General features: G+C 34.9%; 2 protein-coding genes across 4 annotated transcripts in view; both read left to right on the top strand.

The window, feature by feature from the left end:
- The window catches only part of LOC127083529 (uncharacterized), a 98,349-nt gene that overhangs the window by 74,264 nt on the left and 6,798 nt on the right, over positions 1-17,287 (top strand). For 2 of the 3 annotated variants that reach the window (XM_051023853.1, XM_051023839.1), the window contains exons 12-14: positions 5,936-6,015; positions 6,156-6,239; positions 6,591-6,914. The gene's annotated coding sequence lies outside the window, so the exon portion shown is untranslated. Of the gene's footprint in view, positions 1-5,935; positions 6,016-6,155; positions 6,240-6,590; positions 6,915-17,287 lie in introns of those variants that run through there. The other variant, XM_051023848.1, reaches the window with a different exon arrangement.
- Positions 1,006-5,358, top strand: LOC127083561 (uncharacterized). The gene is made up of 10 exons (XM_051023878.1): positions 1,006-1,384; positions 1,466-1,598; positions 1,767-1,903; positions 2,020-2,065; positions 3,260-3,472; positions 3,572-4,075; positions 4,183-4,317; positions 4,428-4,643; positions 4,730-4,819; positions 4,988-5,358. The coding sequence occupies exons 1-10, from the start codon at positions 1,110-1,112 to the stop codon at positions 5,252-5,254; spliced, it is 2,016 nt and encodes a 671-aa protein (XP_050879835.1). The 5' UTR covers positions 1,006-1,109; the 3' UTR covers positions 5,255-5,358.

Raw genomic sequence — 17,287 nt, 5'->3', positions numbered from 1 at the left:
TCACCTTACCGTATCGGCGACGAACACCAAACATGATAGCCAAATGATTATATGAGCTGTAGAACAATTATTCACACAACACATCTATTTATAAGACAAAAAAGGCATTTTATGAGGGAGTCGTCAATTGAATTGGCGACTCCTCTAAAAACCTACACATAAGCGCCTATTGGATTGGCTAGGGCACCTGCCCTAGCCAATCCAATTGGCGCCTCCATTCAAGTTTTAAGAAGAGTCGCCATATGAACAACTTTCATGTTCATCAAAAATCCATTTGAAACTTGGAAGCTCAACATTCATTTCAAAACATTATAGGTCATTCTGACAGAAACCCTAATTTTAGGTCAACTTCGTAAGGACCTAACTCACTCATTTTTAATTATTTTGAGGTGGGACCAAGTGCGTTGGAAATTTGAGATGTCTACTTCAATTGTTATGTTGGACAAAATTTCATAACTCTAAAAGAGACACATGCAATAATACAAAACATTATAGGCCAGATAACAGTTGAAAAAATCAGAAGTCCAACTTCAACTGCCCATAACTTTCTCATAAAAAATCCAAATGATGCAAAATTTATGTCCAAATTTATTGTCTTGAAAAGATATACAACTTTCATGTTGGAGGTTTTGTCATTTGAGGCTTTTTTAAGAGAGTCGCCAATTGAATTGACGTCTCCTCTTAAAAATTACACATAGGCGCCACTTGGATTGGCTAGGGCACCGGCCCTAGCCAATCCAATTGGCGCCTCCTTGCAATTTTTAAGAGGAGTCGTCAATTCAATTGGCGACTCCTCCTAAAAGTGGGATAGTTTGAGAATTTTGCTAAAAACTGGGGTGTTTTAGGAATTTTTTCGAAAAACTGGATTTTCTCAATAAAAAACTACTAGTGTACCCTTTGCAAACTCACTCACCCACACCACACCGACGGCACGAGCGAGAGTGAATAATTTAATAATAACAGTATATTACTATGACAGTAATACAAAATTTACCAAAACCAAAACCCAAACCCTGTTTTGCGGCAGCAATATAAAACCTTACTCTACCAAACTCCTCTTTGTGTGTATTCAAAGCAAAACCCTCACACACAGAGAGCCATAGTTACCGATGGCGCAGTCTCTGGAGTTTTTGCTGATTCAATTTCTCATGCCAGACAACGACGCTCGCCGTCAAGCCGAAGACCAAATCAAACGCCTCGCTAAAGATCCTCAAGTCGTTCCTGCTTTGATTCTTCACTTACGCACCGCCAAAACCCCTAACGTCCGTCAACTCGCCGCCGTTCTCCTCCGTAAGAAAATCACCGGTCATTGGTCCAAACTCTCTCCTCAAGATAAACAGCTCGTCAAAGATTCCCTCATCCAAAGTATCACCCTAGAACACAGGTTCATTCTTCAACTACAACAATCACTTAATCAATCAATTAATCACTTAATTAATTAATTGATTAATCTTGTTAATTGCAGTCCTCCTGTTCGGAAAGCGAGTGCGAATGTTGTTAGCATTGTTGCAAAGTACGCCGTTCCCTCCGGTATGTGGCCAGAGTTATTTCCGTTTCTCTTTCATAGTAGTCAGAGTCCTCAAGAGGATCAACGTGAAGTAAGTTGCTACAATCTTCTAATTCACTTCGATTTTACTTCTAGTGTGCATGTAGCTTTGATTTTACTTGGATATTTCATTATTTGATGTTGCTATGTGAAATCTGTAATAGAATTTCAGAATGAGACTATGTCTGACCTAGTTTTGTTGATTTTGGAATGTTATTAGGTGGCATTGATTCTATTTAGCTCTTTAACTGAAACAATTGGGAATGCTTTTCGGCCGCATTTCGCAGATCTGCAAGCTCTTTTACTTAAGTGTTTGCAGGATGAGACTAGCAACCGGGTTCGAGTTGCTGCTCTCAAGTAAGTTACAATCTTTTTTTATTGGTTCAGTTGTGTGTTCACGTACAAACTCGAAAGAAATGATTTATTACAGTACTCTGTTTTTGCTTATGAAAAACTGTGCTAAATTTTTCCAGGGCGGTGGGATCTTTTATGGAATTCACTCATGATGGGGATGAAGTGGTACGAATGACAGTGTGTTCATGTGATTGAAATATTTATTGCTTTTGTTAAATTTTTTGTATTTTTTTCTTGTTAGTAAGCGATGTGCATTTCATTGCCAGCCGGTATTTAGTGAAGGATTTTCATTTTAGCTATCTTAAGTTAGTAATTCAGAAATTTCAATATGCTACTGTTGGGAAATCAAAGAAAAAAGAGATGGAAACGATAGGAGGAACCAAAATGTTAGAGTTGTGTTATTGAAATCTCAATAAAAGTGCAAATGAATGTCCAGCAAGGGTTTTACTTCACAAAGGATCTCTTCTTTCACTTTAAAGTTGTCGAATGTACTGAAAGAGTCTCTCTTATCCGATTTCCCCTTTTTTTATATCTAACCAACCACCTCTAATTGATCTACTAATGGGGAAGCTGACAGAAAGAACAATTGTCCTTGTTTTATCCGAATCTATCATAAAGATACATCTTAAAAGTGACACATTAGTAGAATTGAATTAATTATTAATTTATTGCAATCAACTTGCTTTGTAGAACTGTTAGAATATAATACCATATCTGTATACTCTAACAACTAATGAGAACCATTAGAAAAAAGGTAAAAGGAAGGAGAATAAGAAGAACGAGCAATGCTTAACAATTTCAACTCTTCCTGGTAAATTTGCATTAAATTTGAAGTATCAAATGCTCTTTGATTTTTCATAGGCCTTATAAAAGTCTTCTTTTTGTTGAACTTATGCTAGTCAAGGAATTGTTATAGGACCCCAAGAAGTATGTTGACACAGGAAGTATATTAGGAGTTTTCTTTATTATGAATGGCTTCTTAGACAATCAGCATTTTTAGGAATTTAACTTAACTTACAAGGTCTCAGTGACAAAATGTTGTGCTCACTGTTCAATTTTTTGCACCAGCATGAGCTGTAGTAATTTTTAAAATTAAACACAACATGTGTTATCTGAAATAACTTCTCACCCAGCAATAATTTTTTTTTCCACGATGTTAGACATCATAGGCGATATTAGTAACTCAATAGTGATGCTTTATTGTCCATTGCATTCATGTAAAGCTACAATGAAATCAGTTAGAGGCCTGTAATAAACTTTTCAGTTCAGTGTATTGCTTCTTATATTAAGTACACTTTTCAGCTACTTGTTGTCTTTAATTCAAGTTTTCCTAACTTACATTTTATCATAAATATACAGATTAAGTTTCGTGAGTTTATTCCAAGCATCTTACATGTATCAAGACAGTGCCTTGCCTCTGGAGAAGAAGATGTTGCCATAATTGCTTTTGAAATTTTCGATGAGTTGATTGAATCTCCTGCACCTCTTCTTGGAGATTCAGTAAAATCCATAGTACAGTTCTCGCTTGAGGTTTGCTCAACTCAAAGTTTGGAACCTAACACACGGCATCAGGTTGGTTTGGACCATAAAGTATATCGCTATGACTTTTTATACTCTTGCTTTCATAATTGTTTTGCTCACTAGCTTGATGTTGCTGACTTTATCTAACAGGCAATCCAGATTATTTCTTGGTTGGCAAAGTACAAGTCCAACATTTTGAAAAAGCATAAGCTGATCCTCCCTATCTTACATGTTTTATGCCCTCTGCTTGCTGAATCAACCAATGAAGACGAAGATGATGATCTTGCACCTGATCGAGCTGCTGCAGAAGTTATTGATACAATGGCTTTGAACATCCCAAAGCATGTTTTTCCACCTGTTCTTGAATTTGCTTCTGTAAGCTATCAAAATGCAAACCCAAAGTTTCGAGAAGCAGCTGTTACTGCATTAGGTGTCATTTCTGAAGGTTGTTTGGAACTCATGAAAAAAAATCTGGAGCCTGTTCTCCATATTGTCCTGGCAGCTCTCAGGGATCCCGAACAAATGGTCAGAGGAGCAGCTTCCTTTGCTTTGGGCCAATTTGCTGAGTACTTACAGCCTGAAATAGTGTCCCATTATGAGGGTGTCCTTCCCTGCATTTTAAATGCTCTGGAGGACGTATCTGATGAAGTGAAGGTATACATTGGAGATGGGAATGGTTTATCAATATAATATAATAATAGATTATCTGCTACTACCTAAAAAATGTTTGCACTTAAGAGCATTGCATTTAATTTGTGCAGGAAAAGTCATACTACGCTTTGGCTGCTTTTTGTGAGAACATGGGTGGTGATATCCTTCCTTTTCTAGATCCGTTAATGGGAAGACTGTTAGCATCTCTCCAAAACAGTTCTCGCATTTTAAAAGGAACATGCATGGTATGGGGAGGTTCTGTTTGCTGTAAAGATTGCTATAATTACGATGAAACATCTTTTGAGTACTTATTTTGATATTTAAATCTATACTTTCCTCCTGGACACCCTTGCAGTCTGCTATTGGTTCTATTGCTTCTGCTGCAGAGCAAGCTTTCTTTCCTTATGCTGAAAGGGTTTTAGAGTTGATGAAAAACTTCATGGTGCTAACTAATGATGAGGATCTCCGTTCACGTGCAAGAGCAACGGAACTAGTTGGAATGGTTGCAATATCGGTAGGGAAAACGAGAATGGAACCAATATTACCTCCTTATATAGAAGCTGCAATTGCTGTAATCACCTTTACACTTAACACTGTTGCTGATTTTGCATTTGACCTTCTTACTGGAATAATTTGATTTTCTTCTGTTATTTTTAGGGGTTTGGTTTGGAGTATAGTGAGCTTTGGGAGTACACACATGGTTTCTTCAGCAATATTGCTGAGATTTTGGGTGACAGTTTCGCCCAGGTCTGTTTATATTGACTTAATGTAATTCCTATATCATGCTTACTCTTACTAGTGTAATTTTGTATTGGTAAACAGGATCTTCCTCATGTTGTGCCTCTTGCATTTATATTGACTTAATGTAATTACTATATCATGCTTACTCTTGTGAAACTTTGTATTGGTAAACAGTATCTTCCTCATGTTGTGCCTCTTGCATTTTCTTCCTGCAATCTTGATGATGGCTCTGCGATTGACATTGATGATGGTGATGATGAAATTGCCAATGGATTTGAAGGAGTTTCATCTGACGATGAAGCCCATGACGAGCTAAGGGTTCGTAATATAAGTATTAGAACTGGAGTGTTGGATGAAAAGGCAGCTGCAACCCAGGCCCTTGGTTTATTTGCACAGCATACAGCCGTCTCTTATGCTCCGTATCCTTTGTTAGATACGTAAACCTAGAATGCTTTAGATAATAAATTTTCGAGACTTGCATTGTAATTTTCCCATATGAATTAATCTGTGATTTTTGTCTCTCTTCCTCTTTTCTCTCTTTCTCACATTCTTCTTTTGTTTTATTATTGTCCAATAAATTGTGTTCAATTTCAGTGCAATGGCTTAAAAAGAAAACCAAGTTGTCTGAACCCACATATTTGTACACCATGGAAAAGGTATATCAATCTTGTTTATGTATTCAATCTATAAGTTGATTACGGTTGACCATCTGCAAAATATAGTATATACTTAATATCTGCATATATTATGTCTGTTTGTTAAAGCTTCCTTTATGTCAATTCTGTGAAGACTGCTCTTCTCTATTGTTGATCATGGAATATTATTATGCAGGGGTATTTCTTGTTACCTGAAAGTGCCAAGGCTCAACATAATATACGTACTGTGAATGTAAGCATATCAGCCTGGCACTCCTGCTTTGGAAACAGGTAAAGACTATCGTAAGATTATCTGGTTTTGGTTCCTAAACTGACAGGTTATTCTTCATAGGAGAGCTACTTTTATGTAGTTTTGTTACTAAAGGGTGTAAATTGTTTTGCTGATAGGGAAGTTGTTCTCTCCATTTTATTGATATTATACAGTAATATTTAACTATTTTTCAATGGAATCTGTTTTCATTTCCAGGTGGCAACAACTACTCATAAACAGATTTGTAGGATATGATACAATTTTAATCAATAGTTTATTGAGTTCTCCTGGTCAAGGTGATTTCTTGCTCTATAGAAGACTGGATAAACTACCATATATAATCGTTCTATCAAAAGCTAGTTAAACATTTGTCGTCCACATATTTGAATATCTAGGATTTAATCATGGCTCAAATTCTTTTGCGAGGTTATGGCAGGTTATCTTTATAATTATCAATCAAAGGAATTCTTTAACCTTAGTTTTGCACTAGAAATTCCTGAAGTCCCAGATAAGTTTGGAGGTTTGTTAATTTATCTTTCTATCCGCTTTGTGTAGCATTCCTCATCTGAATATATTGTTCTGTTAGTAATCAATTTCTTCTCTTGGCTTTACTTGAATAATTTAAAGTGAATGATTTGCACATATTTTATAAAAACTGGAAACTAAAGAAACTATATCAATGATATAATAAATAGAGAGTAATTCCCTTTTGTACTAATTTATATACAAATAAAAAGGAAAAATAGGAAACTATGTCAATTATAATAAATAGAGAAGTCATATAATCAAGTCTGTTATAGGGACTTTTGTAAAAAATGTGAAGCAAAACTTTTATTGTTGCCTTGTAACTTGTGTTATTTTGTATGTGCAGACTACCTTGTAACGAAGTGTGGCGTGCTTATGATGTCCCTGTTTGTTTTTTTTACTACCACAATGTCCGTGTCATTTACATTGAGAGAAACACAGACTCGCATGCTGAAGTTTACTGGTAGGCATTACTTTGCCCTGTATACAAATGTTTCAATATATTTAAACTGGTTTAGGGAGTTCTTCTGCTTGCATTGCATCTATCGTGTTATTCAGCCCATTCCTCCATGTATTAATCCCCAATTGCAAAATGTATTTCAAATATCTGCACCTCCTCAGCCAAAGGCTTCAATTCTATCTCAAATGAGAAGATACTTTCTCTCTCAAACACTTGTTTCTTTACAATTTTATATACATCATAACCAACCGCTCCATTAATTAACTATTCCTAACAGTTGAAATATGAGAGAATGAAAAACATTTGAATAAATCATGTGTCTCAATAGTACTACGGAAGTTGTATTATATAGTGTAATATACAACTCACCCTATTAATTACATAGGGAATATTCTATTCTATGGTATATCCTATTCTATTCTAGAATGAGACAAGAAATATTCTATGAAATATTTTATATATAAATATATACAAATATGAACACTCCCCCTTAAGCTTGAACATATAAATCAAATAGACCAAATTTGTCACATATAATTAGTTTTAGAATTTCGTAGGGATTTTGTAAACACATCTGCCAATTGATCATTAGAGTTGACAAAGCTTGTGATTCGATATTCTCTCTGACAAAGTGGCAGTCTATCTCAATATGTTTGGTTCTCTTAGCAAGGGGAATTTAAGATTTGACACACCACATTAATTGCAAAAGAAATGTTCGGATGAGTGACTGTGAGATAATTCAACTTTCCAACCAATCTCCTATACCTCCCTAAGTCAAATTGAGGCTTCCCCTGATTGGGTCGGAGTTTAACACTTGGATCCATAAGAGCATCAACTGGTTTAGCGTTTAACAACCCCGTTTCTTCCAAAATATCCATAACATATTTATGCTGAGAAATTACCAAACCATCTTTAGATTGAGCTACCTCAATACTCAAAATAGCGGAGTTTACCAAAGTCTTGTCTGAAATTGATTCGAGAGATGTTTCAATTGGGGTGTAATCAGTTTGGTTTGGACCGGTTTTTGGTCAAAAAATTGTTTGAGCCGATGATATCTCCAACAATTTGGTTTGATTTTTAATATTTTTTCAAAGTGGAACCAAACCACACTAACTAAATTGGTTCGATTTGGTTTGGTATGTTTTATCGGTTTAGAACACTTTTTTTTCTAAACATTATATTTATCTGTATATTATTGGTATCATGTGTCAGTGTATTTTATTCTATTATTTTTTTCAAATAAAACATTTCTTATAATATATTTCATGCTCTATTTTTCAAACATCTTACAAGTTTCTCTTAATCTATACGAAGTATTGACATAATTTTCATTGCATCATAAAATAAATTCACTATCGAATACACAAGTTGGAACTTGGCATGAGAACGTTGAGATTTGAAAACTTAACAAACAAAACACAACAATAAAAATAAAAGGTATCAATACACGTAAATTAACATGTTTCACATCTCAAACATCAAAACTATTTTGTAACTAGATTATAAGGAAATTCGTTGAAGAAAAAACATAAAAGATAAAAAAAGAAGATGAAAACTAACGAAGAGAACTTGAACATGAATTGACAACCATAACCTATAAGAACGTCACGTTGGTGATAGAAGCAGCGGTGGCGGACAACCAGAACAGTGGTGGCTTATGATTTCTATTTTTAATGTTTGGACTTTGGTTTTAGCTTATCTATTTTATTCAAAGAAAGGAGCATAAACAAATAAACAAAGATGGAGAAGTGTTGGGCCGATATATAGTCATCGATTCGGTTCATCGGTTTGGCGGTTCCTAAAAACTAAAATCGAGAATCGAACTAAACCACATCGGTTTTTATTGATTTGGTTAGGTTTTTGAATTGAACAAAAAACAATCGCTTTTTTTAGATTTGATTTGGATTGTCGATTTAATTGATTTTTTCTGATGCGTTTACATCCCTAGTTACCCCAAATCCAATTTATTTTCACTGTCCTCGTGGTGAAGGGTTGTGTAAAACGCCTGGAGGCTCTCAAGTTCCTTGAACTACTGCAATAATTTAGCTGATTTTTATATGGCCTGATTACAATTTGTGCTGTTACTTCTTGTTGGTGAGAGTCCCTCTATCAACCCATTTTCTTCCCTGTGCTCCCTAGATACCATTCATTGTCATGGATCCAGACACATTGTCTTCCTCTTTCTATTGACATCAAAATCAACCATATATGATATATCTATTTAGAGAGAGAAACTACTCGTTGCTTTCGATTCCCTTACCAAACATATTAGTCTGTTACCTGACATTTAAAGTTTTGGCATTGACTTGAAGTATCTTTTCTATAGAGCTGGTTTTTTTCTTCATTCTAAACACGTGTTATTGGAAATAAATCCCAAATTAAAGGCTCTTTTTATTAATACTAGACTTCAAATTCATCTTCCCCATTTTTCCTTTTAATTTTACATGCTCGTTCTTTGGTGGCTTCTCAGAGACTATTGAGTACACTTCTCGGGTCACGAAAAAAGGAAACCTCTAAAACAGCGTTGTCTGAAAATTAACCCAAAAGGAATTCTGTAAACAAAATTCCACCACTGACTATACCTGATATAGCTCTTGGTCCACCATAGCAACCTTCACTACTTTCGACCTCTTTTGGCTTGATACCCTTTCCCGCGTGATGTAACAACCAACTCAGTTGATCTGTCTGTGCGCATCATCTTCCTCGATTCCTGTAATGCATATTCTTAGAATTTGGGTTGGGTCTAACTCAACCCTACAAAATGGACTTATAAGATGATTTCCCTCACTTATAAACACAACACAAGCCATATCTCTATGTGGGACTAAATCTATCCCTTTAAACCCAACATAATAAAGGTATTGGAGGCTGCAATAAAGACAAACTAAATGCCACAAAATACGCGACTAGGGCGGACCGCAATGAAGGAGGGAATTCCAACACACCCCCTCACGCTGGGACCTCAATGAGACCGAAGCGTGGACAATGCGGGAAACTCAACAAGTGATCTAAGATAGGCTCTGATACCATCTTAGAATTTGAGTTGGGCCTAACTCAACCCTACAAAATCGGTTTGTAAGGTGAGGATTGCTCCCACTTATAAACACAATACAAACCATATCTCTAAGCAATGTTAAACTAAATCCACCCCTTCAAACCCAACACAATGAAGGTGTTGGAGACTACAACGGAAGCAGGCCAAATGCCACAATTTAGGCGACTAGGGGCGGACCACAATGAGGCGGAAATTCCAACACTTATGTTCACTGCCAATTTTTCTCCACTTGTTTCTTCAAGATTTCCAAATGTTGCCCAAACTTTGTGCACCCATTTTTATTTTTTCGGAATTCCAAAACATCGCTTAGAGAACTCTAATCATGCCTCCAAGTTCATGTGCAGGATGAAAGACTACTTGGATTGAGAGTTGTAGTTCCATTTGTTTGGAACCTGGCATCTTTTTATAAGAAATAGGGCTAAACTCCCCAATTACTGACCTAGTGTCTACTCCCCCAGCCAAAGGCATCGATTCTCTCTTAAATAACAAGACACATTCCCTTTCAATCCCTCTTATTATTTACATGCATAGCTCCTCTCTAATTGACTCATCCTAACAATTCCCAACAAACAAACTATTGGTAACTAACTTATTTGGTATCCAACTAATAGATAGATTCAGGTACTAAGACTCACTTACAGATTTAATTAAAATAAATTGACAGGCTGTTGTTAGATAGTCATGACTGTCCAGGAGTGCTGCACTCTATAATTGGAAGGTTTATCTGTGAGGTCTTTTGTTTACCAAGTAATTGCATAAAGTGTGCTAGCTATAAGAATAGAGTCATTTGGCACATCCATTCATGGTTTTTCCGTACTTTTTTGCACACGTGGGATTATCTTTTCACATTTGTTAGTCTCTACTCTTTACAGTGCAACTTCAACACCATGCTCGACATCACCTTCCTACATTTCAGTGGATCTTTGTACATGTCATTGAATCACTGGTCTTTGTTCCTGTAAGCACTTATTTGTCGAAATTATTCATTTGAATTGCATGTGATTTATGCTATTTCTTGTTGTATTAGCTTTGCTGATAAATTGTTTATTGATTTCTGTAGATTATGATTGGTATTCTATTTTTCCTTTTTGAGTTTTATAATGATCAGCTTCTTGCTTTTATGGTCTTGATTCTTGTCTGGTTGTGTGAGCTATTTACTCTTATTAGGTATCCCGCAATACTCATTACCTGGTGTATGATTAGTCATGCACGTAATACGCATATATGAAAAATAAAGAAATAAATAAACCTGAACGAACAGGAAGGAGATTAGAATTCTAATGATCAATCAATTTGTGCGTCGAATAGTGCCTGAATTCACCAGGCGGTACACTGACCTACATCGCCTCGGACGGAAATTAGGACCCATTCTTTTAGAACTTATTAGAAGCGCTTCTAAAAATACACGGGTCTTAAATTGATTATCTTTTTTATTGGTGTTTCTCGGTATTGTAATTCTAAAAAAATTCTTCGATTTTTTTTAGAAGTTCCAATTCATAGATTTTTTAATTTTCCTTAATTCGCTATATAGATAAGATATAGCGAAATAATTCATAGATATATCGATATATCGATGAATTATTTCGCTAAATTCATGATACTTTATAGTAAGGTTAGGGTTGATCTTAACTCGTTTTAAAAAATCGAATGGGAGGACTAAAACAATGATACCAATAAGAGGAAGAGATCAGATAATCAAAGTTAAAACACAATTTAGTCTAGCTACCGAAGAACTTAGAAAACTTATAAATATAAAATAGGTTAGGACAACTCAACTTATTAAATATGCAAGAAATAAACCACTTGAGTTCCTATATTTCTTTCTCATTTGTTTCTATATCATTTATACTACGGGGTTGCATGGAGCTTAACCAACTCATTATTTTTATTTGAAATATACAAGACAATATAATCCATGACTATAGTATTAGTATATCTATTTGAATTCTATTCCTTAATTTCTTATATTATATTTAATATAATAATGAATTTGATTTGAAAAAAAAATTCAGAATTGTTAAGTAAATTAAGAGAATTTTATATACAAAATTCAAAATGAGTGTTATTACTATTACTGATCAATAAAAATATCTATAAAAAAAGAGGGGGAGAGAAAAACTTTGATTTTATGATAAAAAAAAATTATACCTGTTATTTCACAAAAAAAAAAGAAAAAGAAAAAAAAAAAACCTTGGATCAGTTTAATTTCAAGTATTCAATTTCACTAATAAGATACGAAGACTTACTTCACATTTTAAATCACACCCAAAAGACTATTTATCTTAAAGAGAAATTGAACTGATCCAGGGAAAACGGCAACAACTACAATATTTTGCATTTGCATGCAACACTTCTTAACACCTTTATATAGTCCTATCACTCAAATCCTCCAAAGCAACAACAAAAATAAACAGGGGATGAAGAAAGGAAACTCAAGCACAATATGTAGATAGTGTTTGGGAAACAAATCCAACAGTGTCAAAGAACATCATAGTTTTTTTGACACAAGAACATCATAGTTAAAGAGCTAAAAAATAACATTCATTTATAAGTCAAGCTTAGCAGGTCGTCTCTTGATTCTTTCCGACTTCCTTCGGGGTTCTTGTATCTTCTTCTTAGGTGGAGGCACAGCAGAAGCCGAAGCATCACCAATGGACAGGGAGACTACATCCAACACCAACTTATCATACCCCTCCTTCGTCACGGAAGCCAAATTGTCGTCCACCGAACAATCCTGCTCCCCTGAAGCCGAAATGTCATCCACCACAGCATTAATCGAACTGTCATCCACCACAACATCTGAAGCCGAAATGTCATCCACCATAGCATTAGTCGAAATGCCATCCACCACAGTATCAACCTCTACTCCATGTTCACACCATGGACAAGCCGTTATCTAAAAAAAATGATTTCGTTGCTAACTTTAAATATAAAGCTAAACAGACAAACTAACTATATAAGTACTATGGCATCAATGGTGCTACAGCTGAATAATGATGACAACAGTATAAAGGAATTCGGCAAAGTAGAATACTGAGGAAATGGAATAACGATTACAATAAGAAATAGAAGGAAACTACTAAACATTGGCATGGGCACATGACTTTGAGTCCAAGGCAGCAGCAATAACAACAACAACATGTTGCTTGTTCGGAAAAAAAAAACAGCAACATGATAGACCTAAGAAACTTAAACTGAAACGAGATCGAACAGTTGATACAATGATAACATATTTTCTTGTCCTTCTATGATAACATAAAAAATAATTTTATAATAGTACCTCTAAGGCTTCAATCGTTTTCAACAGCCTCCAACCGATCCTTTTACTTTTGTAGCTTTGGATGGGAGGATGGATAAAAGCAAGGTCTGGCATTGGCACTAAGGATTGTATTCTACTAAATACAATTGCCTAACAATGATGTTAACATATATTATCAATAGCAGAAAAAAATTGATGAGAAATATCAGATATAAAAAAAATAAAAATGGACATTGAACTTAAACGAATTACCTCAAAAATTGGAGCGAACCCGCTGAAGAAGTGTTGTACCTTACCCGGCGCATCCTTCAAATTCTTAAGTTTCGCGAATGAGGCATGGAGATTATCAAAGATAACTTTCGACCAATTAACACTTCCTAATGCGTCTAAGTTATCTACCATTGCCCAAGACGATGAACGCGACACTTTCAGATTCGAGGGCATAGTAAAATGAGTTCAATAAAAATAAAAATAAAAAGTTTTTTGAAATTTGTTTTGCTTTGCTCGTCTGTTATGTTCATTTGTTCTAAAATAGTTTTAACATCTAATGTTTTCAATTTTTTTTATTCTGGCAAGTTCAACTCTTTTTTCAAGTCAAGGATAAATTGAGGAAATTTTCCTTCATGAGAGATTGCTAAACTACTAGTTCCGATATTTTCCATACCAATAACATACGCTACCTCTTTAACACAAAAAGAAAAGGAAGCATAGTTGTTCAACACAAAAACTTTCGTTGTCGATTCATAAATGTCACAGAAACTGGAAATCAATGTAGCAGAACTTTCTCTATCATTTTCTATTTTCTCTAAAAACAGAGTTGCTCATCAGAGCCTTTTTTTCAGGAGTTAAGTTACGGGTCAGACACACGAGTGTTTGTAAGCTTGCACATAGCTTAACATGCTGACTCGTTTTTGTATCCTACAAAAAAAATTAACAAAATAAACTGCGGAACTTTCTCCAATGTGGCGCGTAACGCCGACTCTCAAAATTAAACATAAATTCCAACAACATACATAAATACTAAACACACAACGGGTTTTTATCCTGCAAATAGTGGTCGCTCACTTTATGACTTATTTCCAAAATAAGGGCTTTTATCAATTTTTTTCATCCAAAACGCAAAAGCAGCCAAATAGCGCTACCGATCCGCTACGCCGCCGCTATTATCCTGCAAATAGCGGCCGCTATTTCCGCTTCTCTAAATAGCGGAAAGCGGCCTTATAGCATAGCGGAGAGGTGGTCTGACGCCACGCTATAGCGCCGCTATTAACATCATAGCTTTTTACTTTGGAAATAAGTCATAAAGTGAGCGGCCACTATTTGCAGGATAAAAACCCCCTGTGTGTTTAGTATTTATGTATGTTGTTGGAATTTATGTTTAATTTTGAGAGTCGGCGTTACGCGCCACATTGGAGAAAGTTCCGCAGTTTATTTTGTTAATTTTTTTTGTAGGATACAAAAACGAGTCAGCCTGTTAAGCTATGTGCAAGCTTACAAACACTCGTGTGTCTGACCCGTAACTTAACTCCTGAAAAAAAGGCTCTGATGAGCAACTCTGTTTTCAGAGAAAATAGAAAATGATAGAGAAAGTTCTGCTACATTGATTTCCAGTTTCTTTGACATTTATGAATCGACAACGGAAGTTTTTGTGTTGAACAACTATGTTTCCTTTTCTTTTTGTGTTAAAGAGGTAGCGTATGTTATTGGTATGGAAAATATCGGAACTAGTAGTTTAGCAATCTCTCATGAAGGAAAATTTCCTCAATTTATCTTTGACTTGAAAAAAGAGTTGAACTTGCCAGAATAAAAAAAATTAAAAACATTAGATGTTAAAACTATTTTAGAACAAATGGACATAACAGACGAGCAAAGCAAAACAAATTTCAAAAAACTTTTTATTTTTATTTTTATTGAACTCATTTTACTATGCCCTCGAATCCGAAAGTGCCGCGTTCATCGTCTTGGGCAATGGTAGATAACTTAGACGCATTAGGAAATGTTAATTGGTCGAAAGTTATCTTTGATAATCTCCATGCCTCATTCGCGAAACTTAAGAATTTGAAGGATGCGCCGGGTAAGGTACAACACTTCTTCAGCGGGTTCGCTCCAATTTTTGAGGTAATTCGTTTAAGTTCAATGTCCATTTTTATTTTTTTTATATATGATATTTCTCATCAATTTTTTTCTGCTATTGATAATATATGTTAACATCATTGTTAGGCAATTGTATTTAGTAGAATACAATCCTTAGTGCCAATGCCAGACCTTGCTTTTATCCATCCTCCCATCCAAAGCTACAAAAGTAAAAGGATCGGTTGGAGGCTGCTGCCTTGGACTCAAAGTCATGTGCCCATGCCAATGTTTAGTATTTTCCTTCTATTTCTTATTGTAATCGTTATTCCATTTCCTCAGTATTCTACTTTGCCGAATTCCTTTATACTGTTGTCATCATTATTCAACTGTAGCACCATTGATGTCATAGTACTTATATAGTTAGTTTGTCTGTTTAGCTTTATATTTAAGGTTAGCAACGAAATCATTTTTTTTTAGATAACGGCTTGTCCATGGTGTGAACATGGAGTAGAGGTTGATACTGTGGTGGATGTCATTTCGACTAATGCTATGGTGGATGACATTTCGGCTTCAGATGTTGTGGTGGATGACAGTTCGACTAATGCTGTGGTGGATGACATTTCGGCTTCAGGGGAGCAGGATTGTTCGGTGGACGACAATTTGGCTTCCGTGACGAAGGAGGGGTATGATAAGTTGGTGTTGGATGTAGTCTCCCTGTCCATTGGTGATGCTTCAGCTTCTGCTGTGCCTCCACCTAAGAAGAAGATACAAGAACCCCGAAGGAAGTCGGAAAGAATCAAGAGACGACCTGCTAAGCTTGACTTATAAATGAATGTTATTTTTTAGCTCTTTAACTATGATGTTCTTGTGTCAAAAAAACTATGATGTTCTTTGACACTGTTGGATTTGTTTCCCAAACACTATCTACATATTGTGCTTGAGTTTCCTTTCTTCATCCCCTGTTTATTTTTGTTGTTGCTTTGGAGGATTTGAGTGATAGGACTATATAAAGGTGTTAAGAAGTGTTGCATGCAAATGCAAAATATTGTAGTCGTTGCCGTTTTCCCTGGATCAGTTCAATTTCTCTTTAAGATAAATAGTCTTTTGGGTGTGATTTAAAATGTGAAGTAAGTCTTCGTATCTTATTAGTGAAATTGAATACTTGAAATTAAACTGATCCAAGGTTTTTTTTTTTTTTTTTATTTATTTTTTTTTTTTTTTTGTGAAATAACAGGTATAATTTTTTTTTATCATAAAATCAAAGTTTTTCTCTCCCCCTCTTTTTTGATAGATATTTTTATTGATCAGTAATAGTAATAACACTCATTTTGAATTTTGTATATAAAATTCTCTTAATTTACTTATCAATTCTGATTTTTTTTTCAAATCAAATTCATTATTATATTAAATATAATATAAGAAATTAAGGAATAGAATTCAAATAGATATACTAATACTATAGTCATGGATTATATTGTCTTGTATATTTCAAATAAAAATAATGAGTTGGTTAAGCTCCATGCAACCCCGTAGTATAAATGATATAGAAACAAATGAGAAAGAAATATAGGAACTCAAGTTGTTTATTTCTTGCATATTTAATAAGTTGAGTTGTCCTAACCTATTTTATATTTATAAGTTTTCTAAGTTCTTCGGTAGCTGGACTAAATTGTGTTTTAACTTTGATTATCTGATCTCTTCCTCTTTCTCCTATTTGTATCATTGTTTTAGTCCTCCCATTCAGTTTTTTAAAACGAGTTAAGATCAACCCTAACCTTACTATAAAGTATCATGAATTTAGCGAAATAATTCATCGATATATCGATATATCTATGAATTATTTCGCTATATCTTATCTATATAACGAATTAAGGAAAATTAAAAAATCTATGAATTAGAAGTTGGAACTTCTAAAAAAAAATCGAAGAATTTTTTTAGAATTACAATACCGAGAAACACCAATAAAAAAGATGCGGAACTTGATAGACAAAGTATGGAACTGTTCCGACAAGGGACAATCATGGATGATATGCAGGCCATGATGCAACGTCTGATGTTGCATTTCCCGCACGGTCCTCCGCCTCCTCCTCAACAGTGAACACTGTAAGTTCCCTTCGTGTTTGAATTTAAACATTGAGGTCAATGTTTAGTTCAAGTGTGGGGGGGTTTTTCTCCTTTCATGTTTTATTTTCTCTT

The sequence above is a fragment of the Lathyrus oleraceus genome, chromosome 1 (genome assembly GCF_024323335.1).
Source record: "Lathyrus oleraceus cultivar Zhongwan6 chromosome 1, CAAS_Psat_ZW6_1.0, whole genome shotgun sequence".
NCBI lineage: Eukaryota > Viridiplantae > Streptophyta > Magnoliopsida > Fabales > Fabaceae > Lathyrus > Lathyrus oleraceus.
This window is presented reverse-complemented; position numbering and strand designations above follow the sequence as displayed.

Excerpts from the sequence above, each read along its gene's own strand:
- LOC127083561 (XM_051023878.1), top strand. The coding sequence starts at position 1,110 with ATGGCGCAGTCTCTGGAGTTTTTGCTGATTCAATTTCTCATGCCAGAC. Across the intron at positions 4,076-4,182 it reads ACGTATCTGATGAAGTGAAG|GAAAAGTCATACTACGCTTT; the intron begins GTATACATTGGA and ends TAATTTGTGCAG. Across the intron at positions 4,820-4,987 it reads TGGGTGACAGTTTCGCCCAG|TATCTTCCTCATGTTGTGCC; the intron begins GTCTGTTTATAT and ends ATTGGTAAACAG.